This window comes from Haliotis cracherodii, unplaced genomic scaffold (assembly GCF_022045235.1).
Source record: "Haliotis cracherodii isolate W230 unplaced genomic scaffold, xgHalCrac1.p SCAF_20, whole genome shotgun sequence".
Lineage (NCBI taxonomy): Eukaryota > Metazoa > Mollusca > Gastropoda > Lepetellida > Haliotidae > Haliotis > Haliotis cracherodii.
This window is the reverse complement of record NW_027266276.1, coordinates 439695-464594: the sequence shown is the minus strand read 5'-3', so window position 1 is coordinate 464594 and position 24900 is coordinate 439695. Positions and strand designations below refer to the sequence as shown.

Here is a 24900-nt window from a genome sequence, read left to right as displayed (position 1 = left end):
ATGTACTACTCGGCAGGACGACGGTAACCCTCTCCCCCACCTTCTCCTCCACGATCTCCCTCCACCATTTCTCCACCGTCTCCTCCACCGTCTCCTCCACCGTCGCCACCACCATATCTCCCTTCACATTTCTCCACCGTCCCCTCCAACGTCTCCTCCACCATTTCTCCACCGTCTCCTCCACCGTCTCCCTTCACCATTTCTCCACTGTCGCCTCGAACGTCTCCTCCATCATCCGTCTTCACATTCTCCACCGTCCCCTCCAACGTCTCCTCCACCATTTCTCCACTGTCTCCTCCAACGTCTCCTCTACCGCCACCAGCACCTTCTCATCCAACGTCTCCTCCACCGTCTTATCCACGCCTTGGCAAGCTCCCATCTCCACCATCAACCCTACAAGCCTGTCGCTCAGTGTGTCCTCTGTAAGTCCGGGCTTGCGGGCCAGTGTACCATGACAGTTGGTAACCTCATAAATATGCCGTAGAGGCTGACAGTCGGACGGGGACAGTCGCGGCCCGGAGAAACATGGAAATCCTCACATATCAAGGCAAGGTCTCTCATGTACTTCCACGATCATGACACTCAAAGGTAGGTTTTTTCTGTGTCTCAAAACTGTTAGAGTTTATTTCCTGCAAAGAGACTACAAATTTTACTGTAAATCCAGAACACTTGTTCACATTGGGGCTGAATGTATGTACGTGTGGATTAGGTTTGGGTTTTTAACTTCCCTACTCAGAAACAAACTTAAAACCTTACGACTGATTAGTATACTACTTCACTATAATTAAAATTAGGGCTAAACATTTATTATTATCGCTTAATATTTGTGTAAGTACTAAATTACGTTTTAATGTGAATTTTCATTGTATCTGAAATTAAAAACAACAACATTGTGCCATTTTTCCACTGAATATCTACGTCATCTTCGAGGTCATGTGCGATGAATTTTTATTATGGTACTTTCTTTTTTCTTTGGATTTTATCTAAATTGTCAGTGGATACGGAAAATGATCCCAGATATAGAGTTCAATTGATGCTTGACTGATCGACATACGAGTACGTGGTCTTAATCCAAACAGGCAGCCCATTGTCTGTGTATCATATGTGTGATGTTTATTACAAGGTCAAAAGGACAGGTGACATATAGCTTTATATTGAGATCAATTCGTTTTGATGCCCAGATCATGATTAATTAAGTATTTGGACCCACGCCCGTAGTGTTCCTGTGCACTGACTATGACGATTATGCACTCAGGGGAATAGCTGTGTCGTAGTAGTAGTAGAAGTAGTAGTAGTAGTAGTAGTAGTAGTAGTACTAGTACTAGTACTAGTACTAGTAGTAGTAGTAGTAGCAGTAGTAATAGTAGAAGAAGTAGATGTAGTAGTGGTAGTATTAGTAGTAGTTGTAGTAGAAGTAGTCTTAGTAGTTGTAGTAGTAGTTGTAGTAGGATTAGTAGTAGTTTTAGTAGTCTTAGTGTGGTTGTAGTAGAAGTAGTCTTAGTAGTTGTAGTGGTAGTAGTGGTAGTTGTAGTTGAAGTAGTAGTAGTAGTAGTAGTAGTAGTAGTAGTAGTAGTAGTAGTAGTAGTAGTGTGTAGTAGGCAGCTTGGTGGGAGAGGCAAGCGTTAAATTATGCAGATGCTGTTTACCAATTGCTGAAACCCACGAGCAGTTATTGGTTCTGACAAACCTTGTATCATTATCAGGACGAATCGGGATTCGAACCCGTGATCATAGGTAAGTAGTTGCCCTAGTAAAGCGACGTCTGGCGTTAAATATAAATACTTTACAAAATATTAAGCACAAAACCGAACAACAATCTGTGAGAAAATAGTGAGAGCACCGGTTGGGCGCTATCAGGTGAGCGTGTCCTGTCCCCCAAGGGATCCCCCGTGTCGTGACGGAACCTTACAGGGCGGGGGGGGGGGGGGTCTACACTGACCGCTCCGTGGCTATGTTATATAACAGAGACTATTGTAAAGGGCTTAGCGTTGACGGCCTTCCCTCACCTCGTCACCTGTCTCTTGGCTGACACGGACATACGTTCACATGACAAGTGTTGGGACACTCCCCCGTGTGTCCTAGTCAAGGACATGTAGGGGGGGGGGGGGGGGGGGGGGGGGGGGGGTCGTGTATCGAGATTCATCATCATGTCAGACTCAAGCACGCGGCCTGAGAGTCTGCGGAACATGTGTCAGACGGCCATTGTACTATGTGGTAAAGGCTCCTGGACATTTTGCGCGTTAAATTATTGCAGAATGTTGAAATTGTTGTGAAACATTTGGAACATATTGAATTGAAATTTTACATTGTACAGACACCAGATGGTTAAAGAATTTCATCAAGTTTGAAAACACGTCGCATTTGGATAAAATGAAGTGATAATTTGACAGAATGTACATTGAAACGTTAAAACACTTAAATTACATCACTGAATGCTTGTCGCCGCCTCTAACTATTTTCTCACCGCGTATAGTTCAAACATATTTTTAACTGAAAATTGGGATCGGTAAACAAGACAGTGCTTATTTTAATACCTCTTCCTACATAGAAATCAAATAGCAAAAATAGTCACGGTGTATTCATGATATTTACACACAAATACCTTGGTGGTCAGTTATCGAGCATGATCATCGTGTCGGTGTTGATAGTCAGAATATGGGGACTATACGTAATAATAAGTACTCCATAATGTACACTCTTTATATAGGGTTTGGTGTATTAATTAGTTTACATCTACCAGTATTTGTGACACGGCGTATAATTCTCATCGTGTGACAGTAGAAGTTGCATTAAAAATTACCTTATCTATTCTCACGTAGTGCACATGAAAGCGTGTCATGCAACTAAGAATGAAATTGAAATATACAGTGACCCACTAGATGTGGACTATTTTTTCTATTATCTTTTGTTATAAATAGTATAATAACAACAAACATAATAATACATTCAGTGACCCAGTCGTGTAATTATCACTGCCTTTGACGTTTTACATTTAAGTAACACTACATCAGCAAGTAATGATATTCAGTTTCTACTGTGTTTAAATCACAAAAGTGATAACTCGATAAAGAGTTGGTTTGAGCTACATCTGAATCTTGCAGCCCGTGACAATCCGGGGCACACACGTGCACACATGTGCATCCCTTGGCCCCATGAGGAGACTTATCACCATGGTAATGTTGCTATGCATTGATTGTGGTGCAGCTACAAAATGAAAACATATTCCCAAACAACCGTTCATTGTCTTTGAAACATTGCAGTGTGTGATACGGCTTCCCTCAATCGGTGTCTCTGTCATCATGTAAAACAGGCGCTAGGATTGACTCCGGCCTCTGGGAACTCGGCGATCACTGGAATCCATTTTGGAACTAGTTTCGTGCACGTGACTATCACACGACACAACATGGCGACAGTCGTGATCATGTATAACAGTTCAAATTATCCCGTTTGCGTTTATCGTTAAATAAAAGCGTAGACCTAGTTACTTTACAGGAGTAACCTGTATCTAACCCTAGCCGTCATGGTATGGGAACTACGTGTATATGCGACGGGATTTGACGTTATGCGGTTCACACTACATTCATGATTCCTACTTCATTGTGACCCTATGTATTACCGAATTGTTAAGGACCGCCTCCGTGGTCTAGTGGCAGAGCGTCCGCCCGGAGAGCAAAAGGTCCGGGTTTCGATCCCCGGGCGCGTCATACCAAAAGACGTGCCGTCAAAAGATGGTACTTGTTGTTACCCTGTCTGGCGCTCGGCATTAAGGTGCTGAAACAAGGACTGGTCGGCTCGGAGTCAGTATACTGTGTCTGAGTGGGGTATTCATGTTTAACTGCGGCATAGTGTGCTAGCACTATAAATCGGTATAAGTCTGGACTAGCACAAGCAGCCACACACACACGTACATGCATGTCGCTACATAAGTACAATAATCTTGGTCGCGACGTTAAACCCAATTTCACCTCGCCTCACCGAATTGATACGTAGGGCTCGTCACGCCGAAGACCCGGGTTCGATTCCCGACATGGGTACAATGTGTGAAGCCCATTTCTGGTGTCCTCCGCCGTGATATTGCTGGAATATTGTTAAAAGCGGCGCAAAACCATATTCACTCATCATATTCACTGTTACGTCGGCTTTAAGTCTGGTTTTAAGAAATTACTATTTGGATTACAATATGGTTTTTCACATCGTGGAAGACTTTAACAGGTAAAATAGGTTAAATGACCTACGTGGATACAATGAAAAGATTTGAGGTGGATACGTTCAAACATTTGATCTATATCAATACAAATTGTCAAAAGATATACTTGAAAAGTTTATCTTTAAAGGAATATATGTTGACCAAGCATACTGTTATCAGAAAAAGGGAATTAAAATTCAACCCGATCAAGCTGAAAGGACGTTACATATAGGCGTGTGGTTGTGACTGTTTTGAATACATTCAGAAATTACGTGTAACGTCATAAATATATATATATGTATATGTATATCGTAAAATTACCTACATGTACGTGTAAGTCATTCTAATGACATTTCAACGTAGCATAATGCTAAGATGTGGAGCAAGGGCACTGGGTGTCATTCAAACAGAGATATGACTTATGATAGAACAGTCCGTCAGCTAGCGGAATCTGGTTGATGACGTGCAGCTGGTGTTTCTACGTCCAGCCGTTACGATTCGGCGTCTTCCGACTTGGGCGAGTGGTCTCGATTGACGGATACTTTCGAAGCTATCTCCGGCGCTCTATACATGCTATACGAGTCTTGTTCATGGCATATGACTGACCAAAATACTTCTTTGAACTGACAGATTTCTGAAACTGACTTTGTCCTCGTATCCAAGGTAATTTTAACGACATTAATCGCCGGTAATTGGTATCAATTAGAAGTGGCAATTTGTGTACCTCTTCACCTGAACTACGGTAATCCCCTCGTTCTTTGGTTCTGACTGTCTGGGATGAGCGAGAGGTACAATGTCAGTACCCGAGGGCCTTGGATGAATTACCGTAGTTCCCCCAACAAGCACAAAGAGTGATCTTCGTTTAACAGCTTTTATTCCCACTTTGTGTTGCCGGTCAACCCACACTATTTGTCACTTAATTATGAGACTTCGGCCGCAAAGCTTCAGTCTCAGTCGAAATGCTGGTGCCTAGGTTTGGTTTCTGGTTCGAAAGATCAAGACAACAAGCCGAGAGCGGAGCACCAGTCCAGATGTAGTCTCCCCAGCCGCAGCCGCTACCTAGCCGCTCTCTAGCCGTCTCTAGCCGTTGTCTAGCCGTTCTCTATTCGTTCTTAGCCGTTCTCTCGATTTGTGGCTTTTGCCCCTTTTTAAACCGGTACCTACGTCACAGCTCTACTCATTTTTCCATCTATCATTGGTCAGCCACCTTTCCCCCCTACACTAGATCATTCTAACCCACTCTTATCTAATAACCAGCACCTTATTCGGACTTGCCATGATGTAGCTTCTCACCCTTTTGGAATTCGAAGTATTCCCCCCCCCCCCCCCCCCCCCCAATACCATATATGTCTCAAGACCCTGACGTTTCCGCCCTTCTCATCTCTGTTCCACTTGTTTTTCATTAATGTATAGTCCTCGACCTACTACCCTCACCCCTGGTTACTCGTGGCCAAGTATGCTCCCGTAGTCTTCAACTATCAGAGCTGCCCGTCTCCTATATATATATATCAATGTGTTATGTTTACAGCTTACTGGTTTCAACTCCTCTTCTTGACCTTTATATACAATCACGTAGGTGTCCTAATGAATTGTTAATTACTTTAATTAGCTGTTAATTACTGTACTTTTATGCCTATAATACGACCCCCGTTCTGGCGAAGAGTGTGTCCCCACACTCTGAGATGGTGCCAATTCTTGTTATATTATCTGGTATATATTTCCTCTTATTTCTATGACCTATTGATTTAACTACCCTTTAATTATCTAAATATGTATTACGCTTTCATGCCTATAATACGACCCCCGTTCTGGCGAAGAGTGTGTCCCCACACTCTTGGATGCAGTGACGCAGGGATCCGGGCCTTGTTCTGAACGTTCAGTAAATATACGAGATAATTATTCCTATTATTAGTCTTGCAACAAGTGGATTTGGTTGACCGCAACCTAACATACACATTGAGATACATTCCAATACATACATTGATATATTCCCGGAAATCCAGTTTCATAGTACAAAGCCCTTGGACTAACAATTTCATACAATTCGATAATACAACACGCTAGTTTGCTAACTAAATAATTTCAGGAGTAACCTACCTGCAATGTTTTCAGACCTGTCGGGGATCATCACTTTATCGATCCCACCAATGACAGTTTGTCAAATGTTACCTTCCATGTATTCTTGATACCGTAAATAACCTGGACAATTTAACCAGTGTACAATGATTCGTAGTACAAGTACAAGTAGCATGGACAAGTTCAGAAGGGTCACACCCTTTACGTAAAATTACAATGAATCACCCTGTTATGATTTGTACGATTACAAGAGGTTACTCCAATATTCCTTAACAGAACATGAAGGATGGACAATTCGAAAGGGTCACACACTTATGTGATTCTCAATTCCATAAGAAGGATGGACAATTCGAAAGGGTGATACACCAATGCAATTTTTAATAATTCTCAGGCAACCATCTTCACTCAAAGGCATCCCAATGGATATTTGTGTAAGCGAAATTATATTATGTCTATATTCGTGTACGCGACATGGTGAGACCCTGAGCCAAGGAACGTTCTCATATGAGTAGCCAGCCAACATATGACTGTCACAATCGTTGTTGTTTCTGTCTGTTATTATGTATTTTGTTGTTGTTGTTTTTGTTTTTAATTTAGGAGAATCAACACCATGGGCTTAACTTGGATTTGCTCTTGTATAGGTGACTCGTGGGAGTGAGCTTTCACTACTTTCACTACACGTTATTTTTCCGTGTATCGGGTTCTGTCTGATAAGGGGCCATGACATGTCATGTGATGTTTAAGGTGTACCTGCCTAATAAGCAACACGACCTGGTCGGCAATTATTTCAGATCTCTCTCGGTGGCCCCAAGGTGGTATAGTTGGCTATTATACCTGTCGATTCGTTAGTCAGCTTGTCTGTAATGTAAGTGTGCTATCTACCGGTGTAGTAGTCAATTTGTCTGGTGTCATCATGTTGTGCCGTTACAGTAACATCAATAATTCCTGGCGCCCATATCCTGTACGACAGAACCGACTATCACCCTTGCAGAAGAAGGCTATTCGGTCCGGGCAATAAAATTCACTTTCGTTATCAAGTTACGTGGCGGCAGGCACCTCTCGATATCCTGATGGTATGTCAATACGTGTTATCTACCTCCATTGCGCAAGTGTCACCAATCCATTTCTTCCACAAGAACCATCTCGTCGGCATTACTTCCTCGACAAGAACCATCTCGTCGGCATTATTAGTGGGGTGAGAAGAATTCCTGAGTACATGCCATGGTTTCTCCTTTGGCGGTCTACTATTGGGGAAGGGCCAGGTTTTGGTGATCTATTGACGAGTTCAAATGCAGTGGAGGGGTAAAAGGTCTGACGTACTGATATTGATGTAATTTTTACAACTTTCGAAACATTTATATTTCTAAACTAAGATTAGGTAACCCTAAATTAGATATTGCACTTGTAGCTCTACCTACTTCGCTGTACGTTCAAGAAAGAAGTATACTCTTTGGCCAATTTTCCACAAAGAATGTAAATGTACATGTTCACAGCCATGAAAACAAATTATTTCACTGCATCCTGTCAGATAATAAAGCCATCAATATCAATTACATTTGTTTCCATGTCTATTATTTTAAACAATAAATACCCTTAATCCTAATCAACCGTTGAGTGAGTGAGTGCTTGAGTGAGTGAGTTTAGTTTTACGCCGCTTTTAGCAATATTCAAGCAATATCACGTCCTGTAATAGAATGTTTCTGCAAAATATATTATCTTATCTATCTTACCTTATCTATGTTCTGCAGATTAAAAGATATCGGTCCACTTATAGCTGAACCATTTGGATTTTCGTTAATTGGGCGTAACACAATTGCCTTTCAAATGCTTTTCAAAGCAGGAAACACATATTACAAGTATAACTCTTTTATCATGAAACGTTTATCAAGTCAATTTTGTAGGAAAATATCAAAGGTACCACAGTAGACATTGATGAATAACACAAACAAATGTTTTTAATTAACAAATCAAGTAGGGTTTTGTTTGTTTGCTTTGAGATGTTTTTTTGTTTTGTTGTTGTTGTTGTTGTTGTTTTTTATAAAAAAAACATTATGAAGTAGAACTAATAAACTGGATTCAATATTTGACATATTAAGAAAGAGAGTCCCACAACCCTGTTCATACCCCTGCAGGTGCTATGGACATCATGTTTCTGCCCAATACCACTATTGATGCTCGTGATCTTCTAGGAATATTTATGTAAAGGCGAGAAGTTCAGTTAAAACGAACTATATAGGAATATTTTTATTTTGGTTTTCTTTAGATATAAATACCATGATGCTACTAAATTACTAGTCTGCCTCACATAACCTGAACCTTATTTTTCTTCCGCCGAGCTCTTACTGTAACGATATAGCCCTAAAAATGAAGCACGTCTTCAATTTCCAAAGCTGAATCTCTCATTTCAGTTTGGATCTTTTTCAATTTATTGGAGTTATTGGTTTCTATCAAAATTATATGGGTTTCTTTTTTTTTTCTTTCTTTTTTTTTCTTTTTTTTTTTTAATAAGGGTTTCTTGTACTAACAAACCTCAGTGTGCGCCTGCCCCATAACTGCCATCATTAATAATGATTAATGAATTGCCTAATAGCTGAAGCCCGATATGTATATAGATGGTTACTGAACGTAATTCAAGGGATAACTGTTTTTGGTGAATAGACACTGGCCCACACCATCAGTGCCATACAGTAAACAACTCAGACTAGCTCGCTCGCCCCTGTCTGTTTTACTGGAGCAGGGTAACAACTGAAAAGATCATGGTTCAAGAGGCTCATGAGTATCTGATTCAGTGAGAAATGTGGTGGGGGGGGGGGGGGGGAGATTGCTGGCCGGGAGAGGTTAGGCTTGTGCCACAAGGTGTGCTGTGAGTGACTTGGGAATCCCTACTTAGGAGTGTAGTATACCACCTCCCCTACACGTGCATGGTCGCCCGGGGGATGGTGGAAACTTTCTGCTCTATTTGTAAAATGTCACTGCCATGGTGGTTTTCCCTGGATTATGGCTGTTATTCTGAGGACAGTAAAATGTTGACCGTATATGTTTCTAGGGATCTAGGTAGGTGAGTGTGTCTAGTGGTGTTTGGGCACGACGGTACTGGCTAAAATTAACAGCATTTACTGGTTGGAGTGAAGATTGCCGCGAATTAGTCGCTAGTCCACCTGTTCACTCAGTAAGTGAATTGCAAGCTTACTTTTGACTCAAACTGAGGGGACCCGGCAGCGTAAGCTGTGTTAAAAAAAACTTCAGCAAGTGTAGAATATCATCTAGTAATCACAAATATTATTACATTCTGAGATGCATTTCCAAGAACAAGATCCCTGATACAATCATCCTTGATTCAACTAATTATAGCCGATTGATGTCTGACCACTTGTAAAAAGTAAGTAAATGGCTCAAACGTTTGTTGTTTCATGTCAGTGAGGTCATTGGCACTATTTAGCGCAATGATTAAGTTTGAGGAATGTCATTGGGAGATGTTTTCTTCAAGATTTGCTAGGAGCAATTATCTCTCAATTACCTCGCCAAGCCGTGCGAGGCCGGTGATGCTACCATTCACTGAGGGCCTGAAATGTGTACTGGCACCATGAGACTGGTATGCTACCGGAGTGCTTATTATTGGTGCTGGGCTCACTAGGTCAGATGGAACGACCTTACAACTTGTGAGTGGAATTGAAAATAAAGCCGACCCACGCCTACCCTGTTGATCGACTGTTGTACCGTTATTGTTTGAGTCTCGTGTTGGTGGCATGATTATGTTCAAGGATCTCGTTCTTTTACAATATGTATTCAACACAATGCATCAAAATATTGCTTACCTAACCAGGCTCGGTCCAATGAAACTTTGCACCACACAAAATGTTAAAATGTCACAATTGTTAGTTCTGTCCATCACTTCCTTGCACGTCACCCCACTTCTGGGTCCAGGTGAAACCATCCGCTCGTCTCTCCCAACGCCCCTCCATAGTGAGCCCGGAGTGGTCCATGGATGTGCAAACGTCTGCACCGTTCCGGATGTGCACCGTTCCGGATGTGCAAACGTCTGCACCGTTCCTCTCAACGACTGTAATCACCCTCACAGTGGAAGTTCTCGTGCAACCACTGCACAGTCAACTCTCACTAGTTTGCACTGACTTGGCCTGGCGTATTCACCGTGTCGGCACTGACCATGTACCACTTAGGAGGGAATCTGTGCAACCGCTTCACACCGCCACTTCGCTTGTGCAACCGCTGCACAACTTCACTTCACTCATGAAACCGCTTCACTCCGTCTCTTCACTTGTGCAACCGCTGCACACCGTCACCTGACAATGCTTTTTGGCAGTCGTCAGGGAAGATCGTACCCCGCATCTGTCCACCACGTATCCAAGGTAATTTTAACGACGTTAATCGCCGGTAATTGGTATCAATTAGAAGTGGCAATTTGTGTACCTCTTCACCTGAACTACGGTAATCCCCTCGTTCTTTGGTTCTGACTGTCTGGGATGAGCGAGAGGTACAATGTCAGTACCCGAGGGCCTTGGATGAATTACCGTAGTTCCTCCAACAAGCACAAAGAGTGATCTTCGTTTAACAGCTTTTATTCCCACTTTGTGTTGCCGGTCAACCCACACTATTTGTCACTTAATTATGAGACTTCGGCCGCAAAGCTTCAGTCTCAGTCGAAATGCTGGTGCCTAGGTTTGGTTTCTGGTTCGAAAGATCAAGACAACAAACCGAGAGCGGAGCACCAGTCCAGATGTAGTCTCCCCAGCCGCAGCCGCTACCTAGCCGCTCTCTAGCCGTTGTCTAGCCGTTCTCTATTCGTTCTTAGCCGTTCTCTCGATTTGTGGCTTTTGCCCCTTTTTAAACCGGTACCTACGTCACAGCTCTACTCATTTTTCCATCTATCATTGGTCAGCCACCTTTTCCCCCTACACTAGATCATTCTAACCCACTCTTATCTAATAACCAGCACCTTATTCGGACTTGCCATGATGTAGCTTCTCACCCTTTTGGAATTCAAACTATTCCCCCCCAATACCATATATGTCTCAAGACCCTGACGTTTCCGCCCCTCTCATCTCTGTTCCACTTGTTTTTCATTAATGTATAGTCCTCGACCTACTACCCTCACCCCTGGTTACTCGTGGCCAAGTATGCTCCCGTAGTCTTCAACTATCAGAGCTGCCCGTCTCCTATATATATATATCAATGTGTTATGTTTACAGCTTACTGGTTTCAACTCCTCTTCTTGACCTTTATATACAATCACGTAGGTTTCCTAATGAATTGTTAATTACTTTAATTAGCTGTTAATTACTGTACTTTTATGCCTATAATACTTGTAGGCCCAAAACGTGCGTCAGTATATTTAGAAACCGTCAAAAATTGACTTAACGACAGATATTTCGCCAGAAAACTGCTTTGAATCATCGCCAAGGATTTGGGAACGCACCCTTTGTAATTTCACATGAAACTCAACACGGCTATATAAATGTTTCAGGGTCTGTCCCCGTATCAGTTTACATTATGTCAACTCCAATACCGATCGCTCTGGGCAAGCCATGTTGGCTAATAGAAAAAACAACTTAAGCAGAACAATAAGTCTATCACGGACTATGGGTCGATATTTATTTTCAGCACACATTCATGACCACGGACAGTAGGAACATGTTAATTATGTATGAATATGATATGCTATATTCTCACACAAAGAAGACCTCTTGCAAACAGATTTATACATACTGATAGGCCATGACTGAATGCAAGACATTACCCTTGCTGAAAGCGCTTGAGCAGTCGGATCGACTAGTGCTTGAAACGTTCGCTCGTCACGATTCGATTCCCGACACGGGTACAATGTGTGAAACCCATTTTTGGTATCCTCCTTGGTGATGTGTAAAACCACACTCCCTCCCTCCCACCCTCCCTCCCTCACTCACTCACTCACTCACTCACTCACTCAAAGCGCATGAAATCATTACGGAGAGGGGAATGTCCGAATAACTCTTGATACCCTAAAAATGGCGCCGAGGCTCTTTGACACGACTCTTGTGCAAAATATTTGACAGACAAAGCGAACTCTTTGAGGGCTGTATTTATACTGTGTGATTCGTCCTTACGTGATGCACGAGGAATACGTTCTCTGCTACTTTTGCACACACACCAAGCTCCATCTCGAGCTCATGTTTACAATTCAGGGTACAGGGCTTATCATAATGTCGTAGGGTCCTAAACTAGGATTGTATCAGTCGCCTGCACGTTGTAAATGCATGATGACGGGGAATGAAGCAAATGAAGAGCCCTGAACAGTGATATATAAAAATTAATGATGTTTACCTGACCATTTTCTCGTCAGGTTTACCTATTTGCTGAAAAATATATACTCTACTGCACCAAAAGATTATGTACTTATTGTTTTTGCATTTAAGGAGAATGAAAATATTTGAACATATTTAATAGTTAATTTCACACCATACTGCCATGTGTAGATAGCTGAGGCCGATAATTAGACGTACTCAAATCAAACAATGCGGGTTCGAACCATGCTGGGGGCACATATTATCCGACAGACTTTGAAATCATTCACTTGTTCAAACATATAAACACAGTTCCGCCTATTTAAAGTGTAAATTACAAAAATATGACATGTCGGTTCAGGGTAATGACTCATTGATCTGTTCATTCCTGAAAAATAATGGAGCGTTTAAACAATAGAATGGCGCCACATATGTGTTTTCTGCCTCGTTAATCTGGACGTTATACTGTTAGACATGATCCGATAAATGAATACGTGTTATAGATTTGAGTCGTAAGGTAATAGCATGTGTTGACATCAGAGTCCAGTAAGTGGGGTTTCTGGACTAACGAGGTTTGACTGTAGTTGTATATTGTTACTTTATCGCTCTCCCCATGCTGGCTTTGATCGTAATAAAACAATAACAAAATCTATCATAATTTGGATCAATGATTGGTCGTCTTTATGCTGAACTGCACTATTCATAGTAATATCTTGTCAGTCCGGACACTGTGTTTAATGGGCGATTATTGCCTGAAACATAACAGTAGTAGTGGAAGTAGTGGAAGTAGACGTGGAAGTAGTGGAAGTAGTGGTAGAAGTAGTAGTAGTAGTAGTAGTAGTAGTAGTAGTAGTAGCAGAAGTAGGAGTAGTAGTAGTTGTCGTTGTAGTAGTAGTAGTGCCTGAAACATACTAATTCTCAAATTATCATTTATCCAAATCCGGGACATTTGTGAGCTATGCCATTTCACAACGAATACATTTCGGATCATTGATGATTTATTGTGTGCATTATCAATACTAATGTCCCGGGAAAGCTCGAGCACAGAATGAGTATACTTAAATACGCCCTTTAATTGCATCGATAATTCTCTCTGTCACTCCATCCGTCCACGATAAGTGGTCACGAAAGGTGTATTGCCGTTATCTGAGAGGATCGCGATTGATGTATTTGCTATCCATTGTGACTTTGTCTCGGGATGAGGAGAGACAATAACTGTTGATGGAGACCACGTCGTTCATCAGGCGGCGACACGCTGGAGATTGGGTTGCGGAATGCTCATGTCATGGTTAATCAGCTGGGACGTAATGACTGCAGGGCTAATATATCAGCTGGGGCGTAATGGCTGCAGTGCTAATATATCAGCTGGGACGTAATGGCTGCAGGGCTAATATATCAGCTGGGACGTAATGGCCGCAGTGCTAATATATCAGCTGGGACGTAATGGCTGCAGTGCTGATATATCAGCTGGGACGTAATGGCTGCAGTGCTAATATATCAGCTGGGACGTAATGGCTGCAGTGCTGATATATCAGCTGGGACGTAATGGCTGCAGTGCTAATATATCAGCTGGGACGTAATGGCTGCAGTGCTAATATATCAGCTGGACTGTACATGGTAACCGCAAGCAAATGTTGATGAAAAAAAGCTTTTTTCTGTACTAATATTAGCAGTAGTAGAAGAAGTAGTAGTCATTATTATTGTAATTGTAACAGTAGTTGTAGCAACAGCAGTTGTTGTAGGAGTAGCTGCAGTTGTAGTTGTAAAAGTAGTAGTAGTAGCAGCAGCAGTGGTAGTAGAAGTAGTAGTAGTAGTAGCAGCAGTGGCAGTAGTAGTAGTAGTAGTAGTGGTAGTAGTAGTAGTGGTAGTAGTAGTGGTAGTAGTAGTAGTAGTAGTAGAAGTAGTAGAAGCAGCAGTGGTAGTAGTAGCAGTAGTAGTAGTAGTAGTAGTGGTAGTAGCAGTAGTGATAGTAGTAGTAGTAGTAGTAGTTGTAGTAGTAGTAGTAGTAGTAGTAGCAGTAGTAGTGGTAGTAGTAGTAGTAGACGTAGTTGTAGTAGTAGAAGTAGTAGTAGTAGAAGTAGTAGTAGTGGAAGTAGTAGTTGTAGTTGTAGTAGAAGTAGTTGTAGTAGTAGCTTTAGTAGTAGTAGTAGTTGTAGCAGTAGTAGTAGTAGTAGTAGTGGTAGTAGTAGTAGTAGTAGTAGTAGAAGTAGTAGCAGCAGCAGTGGTAGTAGTAGCAGTAGTAGTAGTAGTAGTAGTAGTGGTAGTAGTAGTAGTGGTAGTAGTAGTAGTAGTAGTAGAAGTAGTAGTAGCAGCAGTGGTAGTAGTAGCAGTAGTAGTAGTAGTTGTAGTAGTAGCTTTAGTAGTACTAGTTGTAGCAGTAGTAGTAGTAGTAGTAGAAGTAGTAGTAGCAGCAGTGGTAGTAGTAGTAGTAGTAGTAGTAGAAGCAGCAACAGTAGTAGTTGTAGTAGTAGTTGCAGCAACAGTAGTAGTTGTAGTAGCAGCTGTAGATGTAACACTAGCAGTAGTAGTAGTAGTAGTAGTAGTAGTAGTAGTAGTAGTAGAAGCAGCAACAGTAGTAGTTGTAGTAGTAGTTGCAGCAACAGTAGTAGTTGTAGTAGCAGCTGTAGATGTAACACTAGCAGTAGTAATATCAGCAGAAACAGTTGTAGCAGCACGGGAGCGAGCTGTGTGTCGTATCTAATTGTCATGCAACACTAGTAGTAGTAGTAGTAGTAGTAGTAGTAGTAGTAGTAGAAGTAGTAGTAGTAGCCAAAGAAGTAGCAGTAGTAGTAAGAACAACAGCAACGCTATTAGTACATATATTAAATACATCAGGACATTAAGTAAGTAGCAATGGCTTCATGTTGATAACAAAACAATCGTGTTTCTTTCTTAACGTTAGTTCGCTGGAAACAATGTCACGTGGCCGGGGATTTCCTGGAGTTGAAACCTGGCTGGCATTTCACTCGATTTAGGCTAGTTGGAGAAGTTCCGGTGAGAATAGAAGATTAGTACCTTAACAACACAATTGTTCACTGTGAGACTGAGAGAAAACGAATGTTGTGTTCGAATGCCACTCTTATACCAACAACGTCTTTTTCCAACCTTGAATTTAGATAAAGTGCAAAGTTTAAGTGAGTAACAAATAAATGACCACACTCGTCCCCATTAGGCCCGTTTCTGTTTCAACTGGTGTAATTCAAAATGCTTGTTAGATACGTTTGGAAATACACTCATAATAAAAACATTATCCAACGGAGATGAGTGTCGTTATTTCTTAATTTCTCACTTAAACTCGCTAGTTTACAGTACAGAAAGCTAATGCGAACTCAAATGGACCACTAATTTTAGTTCGTAATAACCGTAGTTCGTTATAAGCATATATACAGCATATATACAACGAATGGCCGGAACTAAAAATAAGTTCGTTATATCGGTCAGTTCGTTATAAGCGTGTTCGTTATAAACGTAGTTTAAAGTAGTCTGAATATCTTGGCCAACATGCCTCCTGTGGCATGGAGATATCCGCCATGGTTGCTCGCGTCACCAGTTCCATTCCGTTATTACCTGAGACACCTATGACATGTGTTATGTTTGGGATTACACTTTCTAATCACAGGTTATCTTTGTAGGGGTTATCTTGACCTGAAACGTCAGGTTATCTTGAGCGTGTCTCAGTGCTGGTGTCCTTGTATCTACGTACATATATGAGTGAGTGAGTGTGTGAGTGAGTGAGTGAGTGAGTGAGTGAGTGAGTGGTAATGAAGCCACATTCAGTCATATAACGGTACGGGGTTGCCACACATTAAACTCAAACTCGGTGCTCCTTATATCAATCAATCAATTGTAAGCATATTTCGACGGAATTGATACAATTTCCGGTATCAGTATGCCAAAGTATGTTACCATGTGTATCCGTCGACCAACAGATCCATCCCATGACATGTATTTATTTATATTTGCACCGGAAGCAGTGGGACACGTGTGACATCTAAATCGTGTACATTACAATCGCATTCTTCCCCGAGGGCTTAAAAACATTCTCTGACACGCGCGTCATTTCTGATATAACGCATACTTCACCCACACACACATTATGTCCTGCTGTCAATATGCCCATTTAAAATTTAAATATTTTATCTTAACATGCATTTATTAAACATTGACTACGGTTATGAAATGAATGCGCAGTACTATGTTCTAGCTAGTTTTATTTGCCTGGTACGGAGGGTGCCAAATCCGTGTCAGTGAGTCGTGTCTGAGCCGCTGAACCGTGTCTGTTATTCTACATACATTTACACCGTGTCATCACGCGTCAATGTGTTCCCGTCCGGACCACGTCGTGAGGTGATGTTGATAGAGCATGGTATAAGAGTGTTGTATCCATTGCACGCACGCTTCGAGAAGATCCTGACGAAGACAACACGGGGGATATATGTATTTCTTCTGGCTTTGATTATCTTTTATTGCATTTTCTCATCATTAACATTGCATAAGACCCGCGAGGATCCTGGGTAGAAGAGGTCCCCAGCAACCCATGCTTGCTTGCCCATGCTTGCCGTAAGAGGCGACTATGCCTGTCATAAGAGGGTACTAACGGGATCGGGTGGTCAGGCTCGATGACTTAGTTGATGCATGTCATCGTATCCTTATTTTGTGGATCGATGCTCATGATATCCATCACTTGATTGTCTGGTTCAGACTCGTTTATTTACAGACCGCCGTCATACAGCTGGAATAGTGCTGAGTGCTGCGTCAAAAAACAAACATAAGAAAAATTACACATAAATTTCTTAGCCTCTGGTGATTATAGAAAGTTGGCAATATTTAGTCATTAATTCTAGACTATTCCACGTCATCAAATCATATAACGTAGGTTTCAGATCCCCTCGCGACACAAAAGTTAAAATAATTTTCTTTGATGAAAATAAAAATAGTTCCAAGTGTATAATAAGTGCAATATGGGTTCCCGATAGTGTTTGTATGAATAATGGACAACCAACTGTCCATCCGTGCAAAATAATGGTTCGCTAAACAGTAACGTGACCTCACAAATGTATTTTAATTCCAAATAAAGTTGTCACAATCCCATCACAAAACATCATCACTGACTATTCATCCCGGTGGGTAGAGTGACGCGGGCCATTTTACCTTCTAAAACCTCAGCAACTTAAGCAGGGCCTCAGGTAACGGGGACTCATAAATTTGCAAGACTATTGTCCAACAACAGCACTAAACATTTCAGTAAATTTACCTCTATACACGTGAATCAGTGCTAAAACCCTTCATTCTGATGTTAATTTAAGCGTACAACGTATGAATACAATCTCTTATATTGTTCTATGTATATTTATATAATGTTAATTATATATTGTACTATATTTTTGGTAAAAATGTATCCGCATCTCACAGAATAAAGAATATGATACTAGTTGGGGGAATGATTGTTTTAAAAAAAAAAAAAAAAAGCAATGTTTTCTTTTGGCAATTCTGATATTTCGATGCAGCTAAAAAATAACATACTTTTGCTGCATCAGAATTATTTCTTTGGGGCACATGTACAATCAACAATGAAAACTCGAACCCAGATTTTAGATGCTGCAAGATAACGATTTATCCACTGGACTACAAAGTACACCTCAGCTTGATATTCCGTCTTGAAAAATGAACGCTTCGTTAACAAGACTATCAAACATACACTGGCAGTTTCTAGAATATCGCTCACTCAACGGAATTACGTGAACAGATGTAACAAGTATTTCGACACGTGACACGTGACATTATCAGCTTGTCCTCAAAGCGCCAAAAGGAACACAGGTCTAAGACGCCACAATTTGCTGTGCAGAGTTGAGGCCCTAAGGTACGCGTTAAACCTATGATTACGGTTCGAATCCCGGTTCGCCTTAGGTTTGTCAGCACCATACCTGTGCTCGTGGGTTTCACCAAAGTGTTAAACGTCTGAGACCTACATCACTTCGAGCTTTTCTCCCACATCCAGCTGACACGCCCTGTAACTGGAATTTTGAATTACTATGATGTTGTCTGTGTGGTGTGATATACATCAGTGCCTATTTCACATTTAGTATATATCTTTTTAGATCGATCATGTCGAGCGGTACAAAGTTCTTCAAATCTAAGCATCTTCATTAGAATATTTTGCTGTTAGTCTCCATTCGGGACTTGTAAAGGCCTGAAACAACTTTCTTGGGATGCAAGTTAGTCTACAAATCCGATGACACAAGCTGATGCATGGATACATATGTAGAGTCGAGTCTCCGTCTCGTTATGGGTCTATGTCCTCACCGAAGACCCGGGTTTGATTCCCACATGAGTACATGTTTTGAAACCCATCTCTGGTGTCTACGGCTGGGATAGTGCTGTAATATTGCTAAAAGCGGCGTAAAACCGAACTCACTTACACATCGTCTTGTTGTGATATGATGGGCATGAGTTGGCATCACCCGTATAAGCCTGACGGACATTGAAGTCATGACCTATGTATGTACTGGGACATGCAGGAACAATTAACAATCACTTTAAAACACCAAGAATATATGAACGTGTTTGTCTGGTGCCGTATTTCTACTGATCAAAACTGTTGTGTCAGATCGGGCTGAACAAAACCGGACAGAACGAGCTGAAAGAACTCACCCTCGTATCTTGCAGATGGACGGTCCAGGATAAAAAACAACCATAGCCTTAAAGGTGACAGGGGTCAGCTTTTAAAAGCTAAAACAATTATCAACGTTTGATCGGGATATTGAGAAATGGAATCCTTTCTGGGGCAATAGATTCCGAACCATGAGTAATGAGTTTATGTATCATATGAAAATAGACATATCCTTATCAAAACTTGAGTAGTATATCGTATATTTTCAGCATGCTCAAAATGGCGGCTAATAAACAGACGGTCATTTCTGTGCTGCCTCTTGGTGTTGGGTGTGTCGACTATGGTGTCTCTTTGGATGTTTCTCATCACCAACACATATCATCACCACTCGCAATGTAAGTACCAGTTTCAATGCTAATACACCCGTGAAGATCCGGGTTAGATTTGGTCTTCACCAACCCATGCTTTTGTCGTAAGAAGCGACTAACAGGATCGGTTGGTCAGGCTCGCTGACATGGCTCAGGCATGTCATCGTGTCCTAATTGCGTAGATCGGTGCTCATGATGTCGATGACCTTTTGTCTGTTCCAGACTCGATTGTTTACAGACCGTCGCATAGCTGGAATATATATTGCTGCGTGTGGCTTTAAAAGAAACTAACAAGCAATAAACATCCAGAATATTACTTTTGTGGAGGATACGGGTGGCCCAGTTGTCTAAGTCGCCGTTGTAAAGACTTGCGTCACAGAATCAGCTGTGGGTTCGAATCCACCTGATAATGTTTCTAGGTTTGTCACCATGATACCTTTGTCCTGGGTTTCAATAGAGCTAAAGACGTATAACACCTGCATCACCTCAGGCCAATCTCATTAAAATCAGATCTTAGTTTTCGCTACCGCTAAACAAAGATCTGAGGACATCCTATTTCGGGTCACGTCAGAACGACCTTTCGTTAATTTTGACCGACCAATGAAATGACTGACAAGAAATCGACACTAGCCAATCAGAAGGCAGCTTTCCCGAGCTTTACGACAATGGTTTGAAACTAGCAACTACTTTCGTAACATATTTTGACGTATTCTCGATTAAAAATGTTAAAACTGATAAGAAGAACAATCTGGAATGGCTTATAGATGGCCTAGATTGTATGGATATAATCATAAAACCTGCAACTGTCATTCGGAATACCTCGTGTTAAATAATTTCATGGTTGCATGATCAGATAACACATTCCGACAGTCACTTTCATGATCTGGTAAGCGACGCTCTGATTGGTTGGATGAAAGGTCGTCCTGACGTGACCTGTAATGGGATGTTCTCAGATCTTTGCTTAGCGAGAACTAAGATCTGATTTTATTAAGATTTCACCTCAGGCTGAAGACATAACTGAATTACTGATCAAAGAGACGTACAACTCCCTCACACTAGTTATGCTAATCAGTGATTAGCATAAGTGAGTGAGTTAATAATCTTTAAGATTCGAAAACAAATCAATGCGAATTGATCATTTTGCGTGCCTGCAACGTGTTCACACACACACACACTCGCACACGCACACACACACGCACGCACGCACACACACGCACGCACGCACGCACGCACACACACGCACGCACGCACGCAAACACACATACACACACACACACACACATGCACGTCGCTATGTAAGTATGATAATATTGAACGCAAATTATTGTTGCACAGCTACCGAGGCGGAAGTGACGCAGACCCAGCCAAGGAAGGTCCTAATTCTGTCGTACATGCGCAGTGGATCAACATTAACTGCGGACATTGTACAGCAACATCCAGACGTGTTCTACGTGTTTGAACCACTGTTCTCTGTGGAGACCATCAGGAGAGCCTACCTGGCACCAGTATATCTTGATAGACCGTCGCGGTGAGTCAATGTCTAGCACCAGTATATCTTGATAGGCCGTCGCGGTGAGTCAATGTCTAGCACCTGTATATCTTGATAGACCGTCGCGGTGAGTGAATGTCTAGCACCTGTATATCTTGATAGACCGTCGCGGTGAGTCAATGTCTAGCACCTGTATATCTTGATAGACCATCCCGGTGAGTCAATGTCTAGCACCTGTATATCTTGATAGACCGTCGCGATGAGTCAATGTCTAGCACCTGTATATCTTGATAGACCGTCACGGTGAGTGAATGTCTAGCACCTGTATATCTTGATAGACCGTCGCGGTCAGGGAATGTCTAGCACCAGTATATCTTGATAGACCATCAGGAGAGCCTACCTGGCACCAGTATATCTTGATAGACCGTCGCGGTGAGTCAATGTCTAGCACCAGTATATCTTGATAGACCGTCGCGGTGAGTGAATGTCTAGCACCAGTATATCTTGATAGACCGTCGCGGTGAGTGAATGTCTAGCACCTGTATATCTTGATAGACCGTCGCGGTGAGTCAATGTCTATCACCTGTATATCTTGATAGACCGTCGCGGTGAGTCAATGTCTAGCACCTGTATATCTTGATAGACCGTCGCGGTGAGTCAATGTCTAGCACCTGTATATCTTGATAGACCATCAGGAGAGCCTACCTGGCACCAGTATATCTTGATAGACCATCGTGGTGAGTGAATGTCTAGCACCAGTATATCTTGATAGACCATCAGGAGAGCCTACCTGGCACCAGTATATCTTGATAGACCATCGCGGTGAGTGAATGTCTAGCACCAGTATATCTTGATAGACCGTCGCGGTGAGTGAATGTCTAGCACCTGTATATCTTGATAAATTGTCAAGGTGGTAGAAACATATTACCTGAATATCTCGATACACTGTCAAAGTGGTAGATACCTATTACCTGTATATCTCGATACACTGTCAAGGTGGTAGATACATATTACCTGAATATCTCGATACACTGTCAAGGTGGTAGATACCTATTACCTGTATATCTCGATACACTGTCAAGGTGGTAGATACCTATTACTTGTATATCTCGATACACTGTCAAGGTGGTAGATACCTATTACCTGTATATCTCGATACACTGTCAAGGTGGTAGATACCTATTACTTGTATATCTCGATACACTGTCAAGGTGGTAGATACCTATTACTTGTATATCTCGATACACTGTCAAGGTGGTAGATACCTATTACTTGTATATCTCGATACACTGTCAAGGTGGTAGATACCTATTACCTGTATATCTCAATACACTGTCAAGGTGGTAGATACATATTACCTGTATATCTCGATACACTGTCAAGGTGGTAGATACCTATTACCTGTATATCTCGATACACTGTCAAGGTGGTAGATACATATTACGTGAATATCTCGACACATTGTCAGGATGGTGGATACATATTACGTGTATATCTCGAAAGACTGTTGAGGTGAATGGAGCCCTGGCCCTTGTATAGCCACAGAGCGGATCTCAAATGTTTTGTCCTTAACCTGTGTTTGCCTGTTTCAGCCTACTGTCCTCGAAGACAGAGTACGCAACCAAAGTGGACATCTTAAAGGCAATCCTCTCGTGTTCCCTTACGTCTGTGGACCTCCTGACCTTACACCAGCATCACATGGACAAGAGCAAAACCACGGTTAAATACAATCACTGCATCCATAACACAACTATACGCGATTTCGAATCAAAGTGCCTCAACACATTGATCGATAAATGTAGAGGATCAGAAATATCTTTAATCAAAACCATCCGAGTGAAGATGGAGGCAACGGAAGAACTCTTACACCTCAACAAGGATCTCAAGGTGATTCTCTTGATCAGAGACCCCAGAGCGACTCTCATGTCAAGGATTCGCCTCGCCCAGCTTAGCTGGAGAAAATTTGATGTGGTACAACATCACGTAAAAGTATCTTTCTCCCATTGTGGGTTGGTGCTGAGAGATGTCAGAGACGCTGTTAGACTGTCAAAACGTTACCCAGGTAGAGTCGGTATACTGCTGTACGAAAAGCTGATCGAGAATCCCACATATATGACTCAATTAATATATGACTTTTTGGATCTTAAGCTGACGCCAAATATAGCCAATTATGTATATAACATCACCGAAGCTGGTTTTCCAGACAGCTGCCCACTGTGCACAACTAGGAAGAACTCCACAGAGACAGCTAACAGATGGAGGCATGACCTCAGTCTCGATAGTGTCATGCAAATAGACCAGAACTGTCTCCCTTTGTATGAACAGTTGGGTTACCTCCCTTTTAAAACTGTTGGTGGCCTTCTGAACACAAATGTACCATCCTGGTTGGAAAAACCCATCCCTGGTTTGTTGACGGACCGCATGTACTCCACGGAACCAAGAAACCCAGTATTATGATTAAATCGACGCAGGGAATTATTGCACTACATGTGTTCCAGTGATCACTCATCCTCGGTTATCCAGGGCATCTTCACTATCATCACTACCTTATCTCATCAGTAACTTGCAGACTTTCTCTTGTATATGAGAGTGTTTTGACCGTACGTCTATTTGCATAATCCTGCCCTTCCAATCGGTCTAAAAAATAATATAACACGCTACCGCCAAAGTACAAGAAGTCTCGATCATCCGCCGAAACCGATCCCACTGGGCGCAAAAGACAAGGCAGTGGTGACACCGGGTGTTCACGAAAAGGGTAACGTGAAGTGATCACTGAAGTCAGTGATGGCATCAGATGTTCACGAAAAGGGTAACGTGAAGTGATCACTGAAGTCAGTGATGGCATCAGATGTTCACGGAAAGGGTAACGTGAAGTGATCACTGAAGTCAGTGATGGCATCAGATGTTCACGGAAAGGGTAACGTGAAGTGATCACTGAAGTCAGTGATGGCATCAGATGTTCACGGAAAGGGTAACGTTAAGTGATCACTGAAGTCAGTGATGGCATCAGATGTTCACGGAAAGGGTAACGTGAAATTATCACTGAAGTCAGTGATGACATCAGATGTTCACGAAAGGGTAACGTGAAATGATCACTGAAGTCAGTGATGACATCAGATGTTCACGAAAGGGTAACGTGAAATGATCACTGAAGTCGGTGATGACATCAGATGTTCACGAAAAGGGTAACGTGAAATGATCACTGAAGTCAGTGATGACATCAGATGTTCACTGTAAGGGTAACGTGAAATGATCACTGAAGTCAGTGATGACATCAGATGTTCACGAAAAGGGTAACGTGAAGTGATCACTGAAGTCGTCGATGGCATCAGATGATCACGGAAAGGGTAACGTGAAATGATCACTGAAGTCAGTGATGACATCAGATGTTCACGAAAAGGGTAACGTGAAATGATCACTGAAGTCAGTGATGGCATCAGATGTTCACGGAAAGGGTAACGTGAAATGATCACTGAAGTCAGTGATGACATCAGATGTTCACGAAAAGGGTAACGTGAAATGATCACTGAAGTCAGTGATGGCATCAGATGTTCACGAAAAGGGTAACGTGAAATGATCACTGAAGTCAGTGATGACATCAGATGTTCACGAAAAGGGTAACGTGAAGTGATCACTGAAGTCGTCGATGGCATCAGATGATCACGGAAAGGGTAACGTGAAATGATCACTGAAGTCAGTGATGACATCAGATGTTCACGAAAAGGGTAACGTGAAATGATCACTGAAGTCAGTGATGGCATCAGATGTTCACGGAAAGGGTAACGTGAAATGATCACTGAAGTCAGTGATGACATCAGATGTTCACGAAAAGGGTAACGTGAAATGATCACTGAAGTCAGTGATGGCATCAGATGTTCACGAAAAGGGTAACG

General features: G+C 42.0%; 1 protein-coding gene across 1 annotated transcript; it reads left to right on the top strand.

Moving 5' to 3' along the window:
• Positions 1-23755, top strand: LOC139470167 (carbohydrate sulfotransferase 1-like). Its single transcript, XM_071252469.1, has 4 exons — positions 1-588; positions 19420-19545; positions 20854-21046; positions 22600-23755. The coding sequence occupies exons 1-4, from the start codon at positions 576-578 to the stop codon at positions 23462-23464; spliced, it is 1197 nt and encodes a 398-aa protein (XP_071108570.1). The 5' UTR covers positions 1-575; the 3' UTR covers positions 23465-23755.
• Positions 23756-24900: the final 1145 nt, after the last annotated feature.

What these genes read in the sequence shown, in the direction of transcription:
- LOC139470167 (XM_071252469.1), top strand. An exon ending in ATATCATCACCACTCGCAAT is followed by an intron (nt 19,546 to 20,853) that starts GTAAGTACCAGT and finishes ATTGTTGCACAG; the next exon opens with CTACCGAGGCGGAAGTGACG. An exon ending in TATCTTGATAGACCGTCGCG is followed by an intron (nt 21,047 to 22,599) that starts GTGAGTCAATGT and finishes TGCCTGTTTCAG; the next exon opens with CCTACTGTCCTCGAAGACAG.